This window comes from Hydractinia symbiolongicarpus, chromosome 15 (genome assembly GCF_029227915.1).
Source record: "Hydractinia symbiolongicarpus strain clone_291-10 chromosome 15, HSymV2.1, whole genome shotgun sequence".
Taxonomy (NCBI): Eukaryota; Metazoa; Cnidaria; class Hydrozoa; order Anthoathecata; family Hydractiniidae; genus Hydractinia; species Hydractinia symbiolongicarpus.
Window position 1 is genome coordinate 1,905,438 of NC_079889.1, and position 19,618 is coordinate 1,925,055.

Sequence of the window (19,618 nt, forward strand, 5' to 3'; positions counted from 1 at the left end):
CTTTTGAAACAAAAAATATTAAAAACTGTCAACAAGAAAAATATCTGGTGAAAGAGCCGTCAAAATTAACCAAAATATGTACCAGCATGAAATTATTGGTGTATAAATTTAACAGCTCCACTACATATCTTTTTCATGTGATTACAGTATACATACTACTTTAGGCATAAGGAAATACTGCACAGATTTTTTATAGAACTATGAAAGGCACTAAAAGTCATTGCATGCTAAAGCAGCAAAGTTAATCCAATATTATAAAAAAAAGCATGTAGCAATGTTTCTTGTTGCAGTATCTTTTATCCATAAACTGTCTAGGATCACATTATCGCAATCAAAAATTAACACAATATTTACTCTATTACTCTTAAAAGAGAGTTTAATAGAGATGTGGGAACATAACGAAGGCTTGAACATTTTTTAATGTATAAAATTCCGCCTTGTTTGTATGCTATTTTCCTCCGATGGCAATGACGTTTATTTGCACACAAATGATTCTTGGTGTTTCTATTCAACATTTCAGACACAAGAATTTCTGAGAATCAAAACATTTGGACGTTAAACGTTAAGTTTTTCAGAGGAGCGTTTAGTCTAAAATAAAAAAAAATGTTTCAATGTTCGGTAATTAATATATTGTGATTTTCCTCATCAACAAGAATGCCAAGCAAACAACGCTAAAATAGCGATGATAATAAAATTATTTAAACATTTTCGAGCACACTAACTATGAATTTAGTTAGGGAAGTATGAAAAAAATTTTGCAATGGATTTTTCCCTAACTCAATTCTTGACACTTTTTATTGGTTGAAAAATAGTGAAAAGATTGTTATCCTTTATTCACTGTTATGCAACACCTTAGATTAAATTGATATAATACTTAGTTTATATGTTGAGAAACAAATCTTTAGCATTATTTTACAAACACAAAATAATTTTTCCTTTAGCAACTGCATCAACGATTGCGGAGGACTTTTTTTAGGAGATTGCACAAAATGTTTAACTATTCCAGCAGCCACTGTAATAGGGTAATTTAAGTGATTCTTTATAATAAAGCCTGTTGATGCCGCAATTCTTCTGTATAAAACGCATAAAAAATATAATAATAATATAAATAACAACAGATGCAAAAAAATTTCTACTTCTTTGAGTCCTTAGATTTTTTTTTCCTTTCATCTTCCATATTATTCAGTTTATTATCCAGCTTTCTTTGAAGCTGTGCTTTTTTTATATTGTTCATTGAATGTGGTTTGGAACCTTGATATTTAGAAATATCTTGCCGTGCTTTAACTTTGGCTGCATTTCCACAACCATGAATTTCAGCCATATGGTGAGACAAGCAAAACATTTGTTGACAAAATTGACATTTTTGACCGAGAGTTTTAATACTTTTTGGACATTTGGAAAAAACGCATTTTGAATTCTCCTTTGAGAAGGACTCCAGCAAAGCATCAATATCTTCTTCTTCACTTTTCTTTTTTTGTTTCTTCTTTTTTGTTGTCTTCTTAGTTGGGCTTTGAACATCATGTTCTTTCCTTGACAAGCTTTGTTTCTTACAACGTAAAACATGCAAATCAAAATTGGATGTAGGCACGATAACTGAACAAATATGACACTTAGTATGAACTGGTTGAATTTCGGGTTGAACTGCTGAAAACAAGAAGTAGAAAAAAATACAACAAAACTAAAAAAACAGTAATGTTTGAGGCAGTAGGATAAGTGTTTATCGGAAAAGTTTGAGAGTAAATAACATCTCCTAGGAATAAAGCATATTATATCAAAAGAGTGGTGATTAGTACCATAAAAAGCTTTTGCAACTTTGGAAAATTTTATCACTTTTTCATACATAATGCCTGCTTACCTTCTAAAACAACTGGCTGTTTACGTACAACAATTCTTCTCAAGTTTCCTTCACCTTCACTAGAGTGGTGAAGTTGCAGTTCTTCTGCAATTTCGTGCACCATTAGTCTTTCTTTCGAAGAAAGGTGACTAGGAAACGAAAGGGTTAAATTGTTTGATTTCACAAAATTACTTATTTGTTCTTCAAAATGATGTCTTTTATCTTGTATTTTTAAATTCACATTTTCATCTTCTTTTTGTGTTTTTCTTTTAACTTCTGCTATTTTCGGTCCTCTTTTTGTTTTATCATCAACATGAACAGGGCTTTTTGGCTCAATTTTACATGGTGATGCTTCTTTACATAACTCACCATTGTTTTTATTCATATTTAACATCTCTTTTGGCAGTTCAAATTTCTCAGTTGACATCACAATGGAAGATACAGCGATGTTGTCATTGGTTTGCGCTGATCTAACATCACAGTTTTGCTGTAAATATTCACATAAAGAGGCAAGAAATGGATGTTTGGAAATAGTAAAAGAGTCTGCTACCATAAATAAATGTCGCCTTGCTCTTGTAATTGCTACATTGATACGCCTGTCTTCTGCAAGAAAACCAACCTCACCTGATAAAAAAACCCAACATAACAGAAGTACCTTTCATATACTTTGAAATTACATGTGTGAAACAAGGCATAATCTTAGCATTATCTCATAGTTCATAAGTAACAACACCTTTTCTTGCCATCATAACAACTTAAAATAAAAGTTATTTTGGTTTAATACATTATTAGTAAGTTTAAGACAAAATGTTACCATTGTCATTTGAACGAACCATAGATATTAGTATGGCCTCTTTTTCACGTCCTTGAAAACCATCAACAGAATGTATTTCCACAAGAGGGTGGTTGGGATGAATAGCTTTGTGTAAGCAATCAACCTAGTAAAAAAGGAAAGACTTTAATTCATGTTTTACTAGTTATTCTTTCACTGTAGCTATACCTTGAAGCAAAACATAAACTTTTTTGATTTATGACACCACATAAAATAAAGCAAACACAATGCAATGTGAAACTGAATGTTTGTAACTATTTTTAAGAATTTCTTTTGAATACCCAGCTAGACTTTCATTGCACTTTTTGTTGTGTTAAGTCACTTTTATGTCTTAAAAAAACAAGAAAATTAGTTTATCCTGACATTTTAAGAAGCCAATCATTATCCATTTTGGAAAAACAACACTCTATAATCCATAGTTTTAAAGTCAATATGATGATTTTTACCAAAAAAATGAACGTACAATAAAATTGAAAATAATTAAACGAAAATTACCTGAAGATTGTAGGGTGTTATGACACCTATATCCATCATTTTGACACCAGCACTGACAAGAGTATCAACATGGTGAGAAAGTATATCAACTTCCCAGTTATTTCCTTTTGATTGCTTTTCATCTGATTGCAGCTCGTACATACTGCATCCTAAAGGTTTGAAATCTGTTTTAAACCTTGACTATGTTTCTTTGGTTTTTGAAAATTAAATTCCAACAGGAGCTAAGAATAATGCCCTTTCATAGATTGGCAGCTACTATAAAGAACATGACATTTTATCCAACAAAGTTTTGAATAATTTTTCATGTGGAAGAGTGAAAAAGAGTTCAGTGTAAACAGAGTTGAAACTATAAAAAGAGTTAAAACATGCGTAAAGCTTTAACATCAGACAACAAAAACATGCAAAAAACATGCAGAAAACAAGCAAACCTGCAGTATCAACAAAAATAACAGGTTCGTTTGTCTCTGGTATATTTTCAACGCCTTCCAAATCAGAAAGTAGATGAGTAGCAACACTTGGTGATGCAGTTAATCTGTCATGATACAATTTCTTCGATGGCCACCTCATAATCTTTTCATGCATCCTTAAAAAAGTGAAGTTTCTAAGTGGTATTAGGTCTTAAACCTGGGCCATCATTAACTAAACATTTTTGTCAGGTAGCAAACTCCACCAAGTTTTATCTTTTGCATGTTATTTTTTATGTGTTTCTGATCAACAAAATAATACATGACTGACCTATATTGAGTTGTCAGCATACATACAACATTTTCTCCTACACCTTTGACAACCCTTTCCAGAAGCGTAACTTCGAGACCCTTTTTTGCAGCTTTTTTTGATATGATAGTTGGAGGGAGTTGTTTATGATCGCCAGCCAAAATACATCTACCAGAACACAATATTTCAGCAATTCACAAGAGAACAAAAATATAAATATATATCTATATAAAAAAAACAATCAATTCTCATATTTATTTATTCAGACCAAATTTCAAAACGAAAACAATGAAACAGTACAGTACTGCTTAATTTTTTGTATAAAATAAAAATCTAAACAAAAATATATTTTGAAACCTTGATACACTTTGCAAAGGGATCCAGCAACTAATTTCCATAGCCTGTGCTGCCTCGTCAATAACAAGCAAATCAAAATGGTCGATTGGCAAATGTTTTAGTGGACCATCTTTTGACGCACTAGTCGTGGTGGATAAAATAACGTTTGCATTACTAAGTACTTCCTTAATAGCTTTTGATTCTCTATCAACTAATTCTTTTCGCAGGTCTTTCATTTCTCTTCTCAAGGCGTGTATCTCAGCATCACCTCTACATTTCTTAAATTTACCCTGAAAAAGAGTTTTTGTTCAGAGATCAGACATTTGCTCACTATTGTTATAAATTCTAATAACTAGAGTAAGTAGTGAAAGATCTTAAAAATTTCATCAGCGATAAGAAGCTAATAATAACTTACAATAGTTGATGATATATCTGCTCGCACATTTTTAATTATGTCACTTGAGTCTCTACTAGTTAATATAGCATCTAGGGATAGCTTCTGAACTTCTTTCAAAACACGAGCTGGATGACCAAGTCGAACAATCTAACAAAAAAAGGTGCAAGGTACGTTCTTTCCATATACATTTAACAAGTGAGACAAAAAAGATGAAAAAATAGAATTTCACAAGATTATTACTAAATTTAGGAGTACAGAATTTAAAAAATTGAACACATGCAAAGAGTAAAATTTTACATACATTTATGTTCTTGCTTGCAAGTTTTTCTACCAAGTTATCAATAGCAATATTTGAGGGAGCACATACCAGCACCTATGCAAGAACAAAAACAAATTCATAACAACATGTGACAGCAATATTCAAATTATATATTTCCAGGGTTTATTTCGTCAGTAAGACAAATATCTAACACCTTCATTGAATGTACTTTAACAGCTTGTTGAATGACCTCAATAACTGTGGTACTCTTGCCAGTTCCAGGTGGTCCATGAATGACACAGATGGGTGAAGATGTTGTTAAAGCAAATTCAACAGCTTTCTTTTGAGAATCATCAAGCTTTTCATTGAAAAAATTGATTGGCATTGGATTAGTTGACTGTGCTGAGTTTCCCGCAACTTGACATGGAAAGAGTAGATCAACAAGGTGTAGACAAGGTGCAGGTGATGAAATTCTTTTTAGGGACGCTAAAGCGCTAAATTAGACAAATACTAAAACAAAATGGTTATATAACTTAACAAAAACAAAACTTTTTTTTCCATGCAAAATTGTTTTTATTTAAAAAATATACAAAAATTAAAATGGGTTCATAATAAAAATAAGAATAATTAACAGCAATATAATAAAATTAATTGACGTTAATAGATGACAATTGACATATTTTCTCCACATTTAACATTAATTTTTAAAGCTAAATAAGGCCACCTATATTTTAAAACTAATTCATTGACCTGGCTGATTGCAACTTTTAGATAAAATTCCTTTTATTGTAAGAAAGAAAATAGTGATAGTTTTTATCACAAATAAAATAATTTTCTGAGGTAAGAAGTTTAAAATCTATCCCACATTTCTATTTAAGGCTACAAAATAATCATAAACGTTTAAGTCTGAAAACCATGAAAAATGTTAACAAACCTTTTCAAACGTCTATATGTAATGTCATTTGTCAAAATCATCATTTTATACATATGACATGTATTTGTGTCAAAATCTTCATTGAAAGCAACTGAGATAGTATCACGACGAGCGTTAGTTACAACACCTGTGGAAAGAGGTTCAATACCTTCTGATTTATTTGGGTAAAGTCCAATAATATCTCCTAAAACAACAAATTTTATAAAATAGTGGATTGGTGAGGAAGTTGGTAACAATAAAATTTTGTAATCTCATGCCTTGCATGATTGCAACAACAAGTTTTGTAGCTATGATTAGTGTATGTTTAAACTAAAGAAAATTGAGGTATTTTTTTACAGATTTACTTGATAAATATTTGAAAAAATGAAAACCCCTGTTTTCCTGCCAAATAGGGAAATGATTATTTTGAGATCCTAATTTTATGAATATTGGTACAACCATTTTGTAAAAGTTTGTAAAAAATCTATAAAAATAAATAATTACTTTCATAATAGACAAAATAATTACATTGCAAGAAATTGAAAAGATTAGGAAAACTTATTGTTCAAATAACAATAACCTGCGTGTAAGGATATTGAAAATATTTTGAGCGCGAAGTCTATAGAATTTGTAAACGACAGCAATTAAACCATAAAAATAAACTTACTGTACTATTCTAATTTTTATCTTGAAGGAATAAAAATATCTTATATTTTCAAAAAACGATACATTCTTTGCTTTAAAAAAATCAATTTTTGTGAAACTGTAACTTGCCTACATGATCCTAACTCCCTCCTTCGTTATTATTGTAATAATATATCATATATTATATGACTGTCACTTAAATAGTTTGCTGTATAGGACAAAATAACGCAGAATACGTTTGTCGCAACATCCTCCCTATATTTTTGCCAATTAAATTGTACAACTTAAAAAGATTTTGCAGATGTAGAACTTAGATTTTCTTATAACACGAAAAACATTAGAACAACACTAAAAATTACTATTGAAATAATTGTTCTGTTGTTATAAGAGAACAAATTAATTCTTTTTTTTTCTTGTGGCGTGTAGATTAGTGGTTATAGCTCTTGTACTCTGTGCGGGAGACCGGGGTTCGATTCCTCTTGACGGCGATTCAACATGGTGAATGTTACCGTATTTTCCGCGTTAACCCAAGCCATGTGAGGGAAATTGGGGAGATGGCACACTGTGTGGGCCGTTGGAAGTTGCAGGGAGTTGTCTAGTAGAGCGTGGGCCCTAATTGGGTTGGCGTAGCTCAAAAATAGCATTAAATACTCTAGGACTCTCCATCTAAGCTATGGCCTCTCCTGGAAATAATACACAGAGTATATCCCTCAATATTTGTGAGGTTTGCCATGTAAAATATGCACATCTTTCTCTTTAGGGGGGGGGGATAAGATTTTTTTTTTCTTCATAACAAAAAATTATAATCAACTGCATGCGTGATGCAAATATACACAGGAAATGGGAAATTCTACTAGTCTAGATCAGATTGGAAGAGGGTCATTAATATACCCCGTCCAACCCATGCTAGCATGGAAAACGGACGTTAAGCTGAGAATGATGATGATGATGATGAAGGAAATTTTTTTTTTGAAAAAACATGCAAATGAAACTTTTTTAACAACAATAGTCCTGTGGGCGATTTTTATAATCTTACGTAATTTTTTGTTGAAAAAATACCACATAAAATAAAATGTTAGAAAGATATTTTTTAAAAGACACCAATCTTACAGATAAAAAAAACATGCGCATAAACCTTTATTAAGAACAAGCGCGATTTATTTGTGATTTTTCGCGTAGTTAACATGTCATTAAATTTATTTACTTCATGCTAATACCTAAGGGGATTTTATTTTCAGTAAGTTTTAATAATGAAACTCAGTTATGAGAAAATAATTACAGTATTGTCTTATCGTGAAACATTTGTTAATTTACTCCCAACATCACTATCGCAAAGATCATTAAAGTAATTATGATAAATATAAGAAGAGCTCTCAGCTTGCAGGAAAAGGTGTATAGCGCATACGATGAAGCCTACACTCACACTGTACTGTACCAGAATCTGTGTGCATGTCAATAGTCTGGATATGGGTAAGGGCAAAAACTTTTGTCATGCTCAGCCCTCGAAATTATTCTTGGAGACTCGTCAGACAAAATATCCTCCACATCTCCAGCTTGGTTGGACATGTCTGTATCTCTTTTCGAACTTTCGTCAGACAAAACGTCTGATAGATTTCCGTTTTGGTCGGACACTTATAGATCTCAGAATTACTGGATAGTCCTGGTCCTTTAAATCCACGAGCAAGCCTATTCATAGCCAACCTGACCATCCTAGCTAATTCACCGACTCCTGACTTAGTTAAAAAACTACGTAGACATCAATCTCTTTCGCCCAGCCCCTTCGTCGTTGGTAACCAGGTCTTACACAAGAAATCCAGCCATGCGGTTCTTAACTAATGCGGAGGTGAACACTGACGGAGCATGGATGAGCAAGTCTGCAAAAGTGCACTTACAGGCTGAACAGACAATTTATCATGGATTTAATTGTAGATAATTTCTTCATTTGACGAAACAATTGGAAACCATAGCAGGTCCAAATTTAATGGATTATTTTCTTTATGCCGCAACTGTTATTCAAACAATTTTAAAAACAAAAACCATGTGCGGTATAATTTTTTTTCTGTATAAATTTAATGTACCTGACGTGTACCTTTTAAAAAGAGATTTTAGTTTTTAGTTTTATATAAACCACGTGGATAAATTTTTTTTTTAATTTAAAAATGAAGCATATTTTTTCCTATTTGCTGTGATGACCTGAAAAATAAACATTAAATTTATGAAAACGACAGTATAGTCATGCATACTATTTCGGACATGTAGAAAAGGGAGTTAAGATTGAGAGAGTTGCTTTACCAGTAGAGGCTTGATCATCGTGTTTGGGGTTCACAATTAAAAACGTCCCCCACTTTTCTACTGCAAAATGAATGTGCAACAAAGATTACCTTAATGCCCGTACCGCAAGCGTTTTATAAAATGGCGAATGAACTGCACGATGGGTGGAAAATAATCACACCAAATATCTTTTCAGTTTCACTTAAAAGACCAATCAATTCTTGAGAAAAACGCTTACACTTATCTCAAAATGTTAATATTTACGCGAGCAATAGAATGCTCGGGTAACGAGCATTTACGCGAGCACTACGGGGGACTCATGGCTACGATGGCCCTGAGGTGTCACTGGGTCCTTCCCAATTTTCACTCAGACCTTCCCAATTTTTAACTCAGACCTTCCCAATTTTTAACTCATCTCATTTTCAACCCAGACCTTCTTTGATTTCACAGTGCCGAGGACCTACAAAAACTTTCAAAGTTAGACCCAGACCGTTTGAATGCCGGAACACGCTGGAGGAGAATCGCGATGTAAAAATGGTAGACATACAAATATAAACACACCTGAAGGGAACAGCAGAAAGGGATTTTTAGCAAATAGATAATGGTTGGTGAAAATAAGAGGAAAACAGAAGCAAGATTAAGTGGTTTAATACTTCAAATCAGGAGGAAGGGAGAAAATGAACGAAAAGTTAAAGAAAGGAAGGTATTTTTTTACTCTAATCTAAGTATACTACCAAGCTTTTGGTATTTGCATGTCGTCATGAATTTATAGCACAAGTCAAGTAGGTAAGCATGTTGGAAATTTCCTTATATTATGTAGCTATAGGGTGACTAATAGCTTAAGTCTGTAACAAGTGTATCAGGCGAAAAAACGTGAAAAATTAACTCGCAGGTATCTAGCTACCACAAAATTGTAAGCTTTTGATCCTTTTTTAAACAAATTTTATTGCAATGTAGCTATATGGAGAACTTCTTGACGTTCTAGGTTCATGTTCGGTGGAAAAGATTCCATGTTGAAAAAGGCCGTGCTGTTATTGTGTCTCAAAAAAACGGTGGTGGTTATAGGTTCATAATGGTGGAGGACAACATACTGTTATCCGCAATTAAGGAACGAGCAGAGAGATTATTCTTTTCAAATGAAGGAAAATGTTATTTCGGAGAAACAATCGATGAATGTTTTACAACTCTGACTAACTCTGCTGATGAACCACTTGACGAAAATTTGTCCTTAACAGACTATTTAAACAACAATGGTTTGTATTTGTCAAAGATGTACCTTGTTTTGAATACCAGAAAACGAGAAGATGCAAGTCCTCCAAGTAATTCTATGTGTGTTCCAATTCCTAATTTGGATTTTGGAAATGACTTCTTGGTTGCAGAAGAAGATGATCAGCAGATTGTTGACGTTCCTAGTAAGTACAACAGCCTCAGAAAATTTAAAAGTACTTGGTACAGTAGTCTGATATAATTTCGTTTGATATAATTTCGTTTGATATAATTTGTGTCGTATGCTAATTTGTCTGGATAGAACAGATTTTATTCGGCCGTAGGTAATTTTGGTCTTATTTCCCAAGGAATTTTCTTTTGAAAATTGGTCTGAATCGATAAAAAAACCTACACACAATGTATATACAGTTAAAGTTTATATTTTAGAAACTGTACAAAATCCTGGTTTCCATGGTGATAACATAGTCGATTTGGAATCTGGAATTGTACCTGACCATCAAAACGATAATAATCCCAATTTTGAATTTGAAGCTGGTACAAATCATCATTATAATTCTGTCATCAATTTGGTATATGAAGGTAACCCTAACCAAGTTGATAACCTCGTAGATTTGGAATCTCCAGCCACCTTAAACCATCGTGACACAACTGTGGATTTGTCATCCCACGCTAGCTCTAGCCACACTAACTTGGAACCAGATAGCAACGAAGTAAATTTGATTCTTTCTGATGGTATTAAAACTATCAAAGTTCATAGGTTGCGCTTGAAGGAAGATATGATCAACGGCTTCAAACAAATAATGGAAAACGATAAAAAAAAGTTGACAATTATTGATCCACGAGGAGAAGAAGAAAGTGGCGTTGGTATTGGAGTTGACAGAGATTTGTATACATCTTTTTGGATGGAGGTTGCTGATTCTCTCTGTATTGGAACATCAGAAAGGGTACCTTTCATAAGGCATGATTTGTACTTTGAGGAATGGGAATCAATTGGAAAAATACTGAAACATGGATACACCAAAACTGGATATTTTCCAATTTTTTTAGCCAAAGCTTTTGTTACGTATTGTTTATTTGGGGACACACCGCTCTCTAATGATCTGCTCATGGAATCTTTTTTAAACTTTGTGTCACCAATGGATGCATCATTATTAAAAGAAGCCCTGAAAACCACTAATCAAGGAATATACAAGGACGAGGATTTCATAGATCTTCTAGACCGCTACAACTGTAGATCCAGTGTTAATCCACTCAATGTTTATGGAGTTGTTCTTGAACTTGCACAGCAAGAAATAATACAAAAACCGTTCATCATGGTTTGCAGTTGGGCGAAAACACTACAATGTTTGAAAGAATATGAAGAATTTTCATCAATATGTTTCTTGAAAAACTTTTACGATGCTGTTACACCTTCTACCAAAAAAGTTATAAAACTATTCGTTGCAGATCCGAAGACAGAAGGACAACGATGTTGTTACAAATATTTGCTTCAATATGTTCGTGGGCTTGACAATATTGATCTTGTGAAATTGTTGCGATTTTTGACAGGTTCAGACATAATTTTATGTAGAAAAATAGATGTGTCATTTGTTGAAATGGGTGAAAATGCTGCCAGAAGACCAATTGCGCATACGTGTGCGCCTTTATTGGAACTGCCGTATTCGTACCGCAACTTTTGTGAACTCCGGGAAGAATTCCAGAATATCTTGCGGGTGGATAGCTGGGGAACTGATTTTACTTGATATCATATACTGTATGTATTTACCTGATATTCTTATATAGTTTTAAATTACGTTCTTTTTTTGCTTAATTCAGAAACCTTCAGAAATAGTTGAGAACAAAATGTTATATAAACATGACAGTGCACATATTTTATTTTGCTATTAGGAGTGTGTTTGAAATTCGATCATGTTATCATTTTATACAAAGGCAGTTCCAGCAGTGTTCTGTACAAACTTGACGATTTCTATTTGGACACTTCACATAGAAACTATTTTATAAAATTTTGTTTTAAATAAACTTGGAGATTTTTACTTGGATATTTTATATGAGTTAGAGTTTTGTTCTATTTAAACTTGGAGATTTTTACTTGGATATTTTATATGAGTTAGAGTTTTGTTCTATTTAAACTTGGAGATTTTTACTTGGAAATTTTATATGAGTTAGAGTTTTGTTCTATATAAACTTGGAGATACTTTTTTCACCGGGAATGACTGAATTAGAATCCCTTACTGGTTAAGTGGACTATAATTTGGTAATTCACGGCATACGTGTGGTGTGTTGTACCATTTATATTTCTGAGCAGCATGTTTTTTTGTTCGAAAGACAGCAATATATAAAAGAAAAATGGCATATCTTTTTTCTGGAAAACAAACTAAACTGTTCATAAAGAATTAGTTCAACTGTTCATGAATATTCTGCAATTTTTTGAATAAGGTACGCATACAAATTGAAACAGCCTTCGAAATTATCTGGCACGTTCCAACCATCTTGAGCCATCAAAGTGGTAGCAAATTCACCAAATTCGTCAGAAAAATCTTCCACTGTACGTATCGAAATACTTGAAAATTCTGAAACCTCGTCTAAATCGACATCTTTCAAAAAATTCGTTCCTCCGTGTAAATGAGGCAAAAAATACATTGTATTGGGTCTTCCACTTGGTCCGCCATTTTTAGATTTGGAAATTAGATGTTGATTCCATTCCTGTTTTACGGTTCGTATTTCTTCACGGATAAGGCGCATAAAGCAAAATCTTGCACAATCGAGTAAAACAGCGTCTGAGGGATCGTACAAATCTCTATCCACAAGGTCTTTGAAGAAGGAAACCCACCAACCAGGACAGTCTCGACGCAGTTTCGACCAATATGCCTCTATACGTTGATTAACTGGTGAAGATACAATAGAAAATGTATCCAAGGCTTCACAATCCCCATTACTATCGCGTAAGGATATATGTATAGGCTCGATAAGGGAATGCTCTGTACCGTCGTCAGCCTTTATTTTGTTTGGAATTCCCTTCAATTGCGTTATAGCTTCCAGGTAGTATCTTGCTATCAACTCTGGCACCTTGTTACTTGATGATACCTCTAACCAAATGAGTCTGCGTGAATAGCCGTCAATGCATCCGTGGATGCTGAATCCAAAGGGCTTTAATTTGTCATGCCCATCAATGTGCCAAACGAAATTTGGACCAGGATTTCTATAAGTACGGCGCGATAATCTATGTCTTCTTCGCTGATTAACACCTTACGGATCAATATTTAGCAGAGTCTTACGAACATCTTCCCTGCGTACAATCAATCCTTTACTTTTCAACGATGCCCATACACGACGATATCCAAGTTGAGCACCACTACCTTCAAGATCATTCTGTATCGCAGCCTCTAATTCATTTACACTGCACCTTCGGTTATTGAGTGGTCTTCTGAATAGATTATTCAGAAGACCACTCAATATTGAGTGGTCTTCTGAATAGATTTTTACGCTTCAAGTTTCTTTTCAGCGTAGAAAGACTGATATCATGACCATGATGTATTCGTAAAAACTCTCGAATTTCTTCATAAGTGTACCCACCAATAAAATAGTCATTAATCAGGTCATCCAATGGTTTCTCTTGATCGGATAAACAAGGTATCAAATCCATTTTGTGCACATACACAGTGTAGTTGCTGCTGTATGCTGATGTCGCATCTGACTTTCTTTGTTTATCGCAATATTTTTGTGATATGCGTTAGCAAAACTTATTTTCAGAATTTTGAGAAGGTCTGAATCCAAACTAATATGGTCTTGCTGGGAAATTGAGAAGGTCTCAGCTGAAAATTCAGGTGGTTTCAGTCAAAATTGGAAAGGTCTGAGTCAAAAATTGGGAAGGTCCGAGTCAAAAATTGGGAAGGTCTGAGTAAAAATGGGAAGGTCTCGTTGAATTTTGAGAAGGACCCAGTGACACCTCAGGGCCATCGTACATGGCAAGGCCTGGTGCGGTAAAATTTTTTTCTGTATAAATTTTGTTAAAATGTAGCTGAACTTTCTAAATGAATTTTGAAGTTTTATTTGAGCCACATGGATAAAGATTTTTTTTAATTTGAAAATTAAGCATATTTTTTCCCATTCGCTTGTGACGAGTCTACAAATAATAATCTCTACTAGCTGAAGTCCCGTGGCAGAATCCACTGAATCTCTCATCGACTCCATATGATGGGTGCCAAATAAAAACAAAGAACACAGTAATTTGAATTTTTAAAAGTCACAATTTGCATTATTGTATATCTATAACCGCTGAAACAAAAGTCCAAAAAAAATAGCAAGTGCAAAAAATAAAAATAAAAGAGAGAAAAAGCCCTGGGATTGAGGTTGCTCATAATCTGCATTATACAGAACGTTTAAAAATATAAGCAGGTCCAACAACAAAATATAAATAAAATAAAATAAAAATGCAAAAAGTTTAACATAATCGAAGGTGTCTAACAACGGTTATGTAAGGAGCTAAATCTGCCAAAACTATATACCTGCTTTGCCATGCCAGAAGTATCCCAGGGAAAAGAGTATACCAGACATACCACACAAAAAAGATTATTGCAAAATTTCCAGTTTCTAATGCATCATACAAAATTAGCCATTTAGTCTATTGCATACAGCAACCCTCCCAATGCGTAAACGTGCCATGCATGATAACAATGCAGTGTTTTCGAATGTAAGAATCGAATATATTTCAAACGGTAACGTAACAGATGTAAACATTGATTTAACTTTGTTAACATTAAGGTTTATTATAACGACATTAACCACATCGTAGCTTTAAAACAGTAACAACGGAAAATTTACTTTCTACATTTTACCTAAATTCTTCTCTACGATATACACGCTGTATTTTATAAGAATAGTGTTTTTTTTTCGTTTGAGCCTTCATGTTGTTAACTTTCCCTGGTGTTCTTGCCCATTTCTTTGGAGAGAAAAAGGTTTGCAAAAAACATGTTAAATATGTTCAGGCTGAAGACAAAACATATTTAACTTCATATTTAAAAGGGAAAGTTTAGCTGGAAGCGTGTAAATGGCTTAAAAACGTTATTCACCTAAATTCATTTCTCTACCAGATAATCTAAACAACAACACGCTTTTCTTTCGCTTTCTCAGTAGTAGCTAGCGTTCTCTGGATAAAACTCCAATCAGTTTTTTACTTCGATTAATAAACTTTGCTTCATCCCAAAGAAAAAAATTGAAAATGTATAGCTAGTTACAATTGTCTGATACATTTCTAATCAGTTCTCTTTTTGGCGTTTTATCATCGTACCTTTTTCTTCCTTATAACAAATATTTCTGACAACAAAATAAACTTTTTTATTCTCGCTCGACAACAACAGTCGCTCTACAACAACAGTTTTGTTTTTAACATTTTAGATTCGAATTATCATTCGAATTCGATAGTTTTTTTTAAAAAAGAAAGCAACCTCTGTCCCAGAACACAAAAATGACCTCATGATAAGTAAACATTGTTTGAAATAACTTTTTTCAAGATACTTTGAAAAAGAGACAACTTTCTTCGCTTCCGTTTTCATTTTGCAGTTGATAAACCTTGTTTCCGTGAGATACGGTGCACACATGGTAAACCGGGGGTAAAACTAAATCATTCCATCTATAACGACCAACGGGGCTTTTAAAACTAAAAAACAAATAAAAACATTTAAAAATAAAATAAAAATTAGCTTTAATAAAATAAAGAAAAAGAGTTTTATTTTTTAAAGTAATAAGAAAAGAGAATTAAATATTTAAATAGTAACCCCCTGATTTGCGTTTTTTTTTAACTTAGTAAATTTTAGCGTAACGCCGTGTCGTAAGAAAGTGACCCGTAATTCGTGTGACATGGCCTCACCGTGCGCACACACACACCAGGCGTATTAATATATAGATAATAATACGGAGAGTGTGTCTGCGTGTTTCTGAGTCTGTAACAGGCAAAGTAGATTTCTTCATCACGTCAATAACATTACTTTAATGTCAATATCCTATATTAAATTAATGAAGCCATTACAGTGCACTGAAAACTTTGAGGTTAAATGGCCAAAACGAGGTTGTGAATTTAAGTAAGTAAGTTTCCTAAACCTGGGTCCCTAAATCCGTTTCGTAATGGATGGGTTGATGACATCATCAAAAAACCTTCAAACCCTAATTTTGCTGCAACCGGTTGTCAAAGATACATGATCCTATACATTTTCTTGATCAGTGTTTCAAGATCTATGCGTTGAAACCCAAAATTCTAAAAAAGAATTTTGGGTTTTGACGGGCCATTGCTGACGTCAACAAAATTATAAAACCGTTATACCTCATTAACTGCTCATCAAAAGCACATGATCATATACATTTTCTTGATCAGCGTTTTAAGCTCTACACAATAAAGGCAATGAATGAACTAATTTTCAGCGAATTTTTTTTATATGCACTGCTGACGTCGGCAAAACCTCTGAAACAACCTATTTGTACATTGTTTTTTTGCCTAAGGGGTCATCTACAAAATTCGTAGCAATTTGTATCAAAAAAAATCGTATATGCTATGCGAATTTTCTTTTGCCATACAGTAATTAAATTCGTATGAAATTTTTCTAAATTCGTATAAAATTCGTATGAGTTTTTAATTAAATTCGTATGAGTTTTAAATTAAATTCGTATGAGTTTTAAATTAAATTCGTATGAGTTTTAAATTAAATTCGTATGAGTTTTAAATTAAATTCGTATGAGTTTTAAATTAAATTCGTATGAGTTTTAAATTAAATTCGTATGAGTTAAATTCGTACGAGTTTAACAAAAAATTCGTATGAGATTTTAATTAGATGCGTATGGTTTTAAAAAAAAGAAAATCGTTTGACATTGTATTAAATTCGTATATGAGTTTCAAAATAAAATATTTTTTAGATCGCATTTTAAAAGTTTAAAAACGAAAAACGGCGATAGAAATGTTTTTTAGATCGCATTTTAAAAAGTTTAAAAACGAAAAACGGCGATAGAAATGTTTTTTTAGATCGCATTTAAAAAAGTTTAAAAACGAAAAACGGCGATAGAAATGTTTTTTTAGATTGCATGTTAAAAGTTGAAAAACGAAAAACGGCGATAGAAATGTTTTTTTAGATCGCATTTTAAAAAGTTTAAAAACGAAAAACGGCGATAGAAATGTTTTTTTAGATCGCATTTTAAAAGTTTAAAAACGAAAAACGGCGATAGAAATGTTTTTTTAGATCGCATTCTAAAAGTTGAAAAACGAAAAGCGGCGATAGAAATGTTTTTTTAGATCGCATTTTAAAAGTTTAAAAACGAAAAACGGCGATAGAAATGTTTTTTTAGATCGCATTTTAAAAGTTTAAAAACGAAATATAATTCGTATAAAAGAGAATATAATTCGAATGACAATTCGTATAAAAGAGAATATAAATCGTATGACAATTCGCATGAAAATCGTATAAAAGAGAATATAATTCGTATGACAATTCGTATGAAAATCGTATAAAATTCGTATTAGATTTTTTAAAAATCGTATAACTATTTAACACTATACGAATTGTATACGATTTTTATACGAATTAAAAGCAATTAAATTCGTATATATTCGTATAAAATATCATACGAAATTTGTAGACGACCCCTAAGTGGATTTTTCCATGGGCCTCGTCGACTAGTAATAATAATAATAATCCAAACTTAAAAACTTTTTTATTTTATATTTTCTAAGTTTTCTTTAGCGATGGCATTTTTTTGTGATTTAATTGGCTTATTAAAATGCGCAGCCTTACTTTGTTTTTTAACGGCGCCTAACACATTTATTATTGGTCGTATGTGTGATCATGATTAAGTAACTTCCATGATGGCACATGGCAGATGAAAACAAAACGAAAGAGATGTGGAATGACGATTGATTAAAAGATACAAGATTATATTTGAATTATCTCGTTATTTTTACAGGTTTTAATTTTTAATTTTTGAAGTTATAATAGGGGAGATGTAGCTATAAAAACGTAGAAATGACAGGCCAAAAATGATTTTCGTCGGACATATTTGTGTCTGGGTCGGTCAATGGCCGATGTCCGTCCGCTATTTCAAGGGCTGCATGCTATGCGTAATTTTTCAACAATGGCGACCAACCACCCCAATCCCTCGCAGAAAAATTGAGCTTGAAGGGAGTGTTAAAAACTTTTAAAGGTTTTATCCTATGCATATGGCAGTTTTCCAGCACCTTTTCTAGCATCGACATATTTTCTAGTATGTAATCTTTAATCCGCTAATTTGAAATGAAAAAAAGGCGTGGGGACAAGTTTGCTTAGTGGAAAAGTGTAGAGGGATGTTTATTATGTTAGATTTCTTAAAATAGATGGTATAGAGGGTCAGAATTCAACAATTCGGTTCAGCTTTGTTGCTGTAGTGATGATTGACATTTGGCCTAATTGACATTTGTGTTTTACAACCTCCATTTTTAAAATTTTGCTGGGTAAAAACAAACGTAGTTCCTAGAGGTAGAGAATGCTGAAAAATGTGAAATCGAAACATATTTAGCTAATGAAAGGTAATCACAATAGAAATCTGTCTGGAAATGATGCTTAGCTATATTTTGCTGCAAGAAATTATACAACATTGATCTTAAAACACCAAAATGTTTATAGCTTTGCTCTCTCTCTTACCTAAAATATGGGAATTCTTCACCTTCGAAAAATCTTTTATAATTGACAATAAACCGAATCGTGAAAAGAGATCTGTGCTGCACTGCTTCTTATAAAGCTAGTTAGCTAGCTAATTGCTAATATGCTATAAATATGTGGCAGTCATTAATGTCAAATGACTAGCTAGCTATATAGCTAGCTATATATTTTTGAAGGTGAACTACACAAACCTGGGGTTAATTTATGAGTAGTTATACAATCTGCTGCTGATACATCCTCCTTTGCTGTTATGCATTTTAAAGTCGGTAAAATAAATTTCACAAGAAATCGACCATACATTCCTGTCTTTTGGTGATCAACTGTTAAGTATCGAACACATACACCTCTTTTCTCCAATTCTTTGACACTACAATTCTCGTAAAGCATGTGCCTCTCTTGTACTTCAGCATTTTGTTCTAGCTGCAACAGTTCTTCTTGGATATGAATAAATTCTTCTAAACTTTTGTATTTCTTCATTATAAAAGTTTCTTTACTTAATTATACACAGCTTGTGCACTAGCTGGCTCGCTATTTTGGATGAAAAAACGTTTTAAAGTTTTCTATGATTATAGCTGTATAACTAGCTGAATAGTCAATCACAGAAAATATAAAACAACTTCTTTGTTTTCTTTCTTTTTTTCCCTTTCCATCAGCCTAGCACGCAAAGCTCTGGCTCCCATTATGGTAATGTCATGTAACTTTTAGCATGAAACTTTGCATTCGGTCCCACAGGAAAACCAAATGGGGACGTTTTTTTTTTTTTTGCACCCTAAAAATATTCCTCGTCCCCTCTATTATTTGACCAATGCTTTTGACATGGCCAAAAAACTACCGTTGTCTCCCCATAGTTTTGACCAGGATTGTATTTCTGTAACGATTTAAAAATTCACTTGAGTTAAAAATTTCTTAGTAATCTTAAGTTTATCTTCATTTTTGCGCTATTTATTTTTTCTAAATTATCGGACAAAAAAACCGATCTTCGTGTAGCAAAAAGTTGAGTGATTTAGTGCAAAGCCTAAC

At 32.9% G+C, this 19,618-nt stretch overlaps 2 protein-coding genes across 3 annotated transcripts in view; both read right to left on the minus strand.

Annotated features, from left to right (window-relative positions):
* Positions 1–19,618, minus strand: part of LOC130629008 (ubiquitin thioesterase OTU1-like) — a 74,910-nt gene that overhangs the window by 4,389 nt on the left and 50,903 nt on the right. The window lies entirely within an intron of this gene.
* On the minus strand, positions 272–19,281 carry LOC130628999 (DNA-binding protein SMUBP-2-like). 2 transcript variants are annotated; one of them, XM_057442082.1, is made up of 12 exons: positions 18,790–19,281; positions 5,802–5,985; positions 5,082–5,361; positions 4,910–4,981; positions 4,627–4,755; positions 4,233–4,501; positions 3,897–4,043; positions 3,590–3,744; positions 3,162–3,310; positions 2,649–2,772; positions 1,856–2,458; positions 272–1,641 (listed from the first exon to the last, which is right to left on the minus strand). In XM_057442082.1, exons 1-12 carry the CDS (start codon positions 19,073–19,075, stop codon positions 1,133–1,135), a joined length of 2,907 nt encoding a protein of 968 aa, XP_057298065.1. In that variant the 5' UTR covers positions 19,076–19,281; the 3' UTR covers positions 272–1,132. The 2 variants fall into 2 exon arrangements, with proteins under 2 accessions (XP_057298065.1, XP_057298064.1); XM_057442081.1 differs by having other exon boundaries at positions 272–1,644.

What these genes read in the sequence shown, in the direction of transcription:
- LOC130628999 (XM_057442081.1), bottom strand. Translation starts at nt 19,075, where the DNA reads ATGAAGAAATACAAAAGTTTAGAAGAATTTATTCATATCCAAGAAGAA. An exon ending in TAACACCCTACAATCTTCAG is followed by an intron (nt 2,773 to 3,161) that starts GTAATTTTCGTT and finishes CTTTTTTACTAG; the next exon opens with GTTGATTGCTTACACAAAGC. An exon ending in GGTTCGTTCAAATGACAATG is followed by an intron (nt 2,459 to 2,648) that starts GTAACATTTTGT and finishes TTTTTTTATCAG; the next exon opens with GTGAGGTTGGTTTTCTTGCA.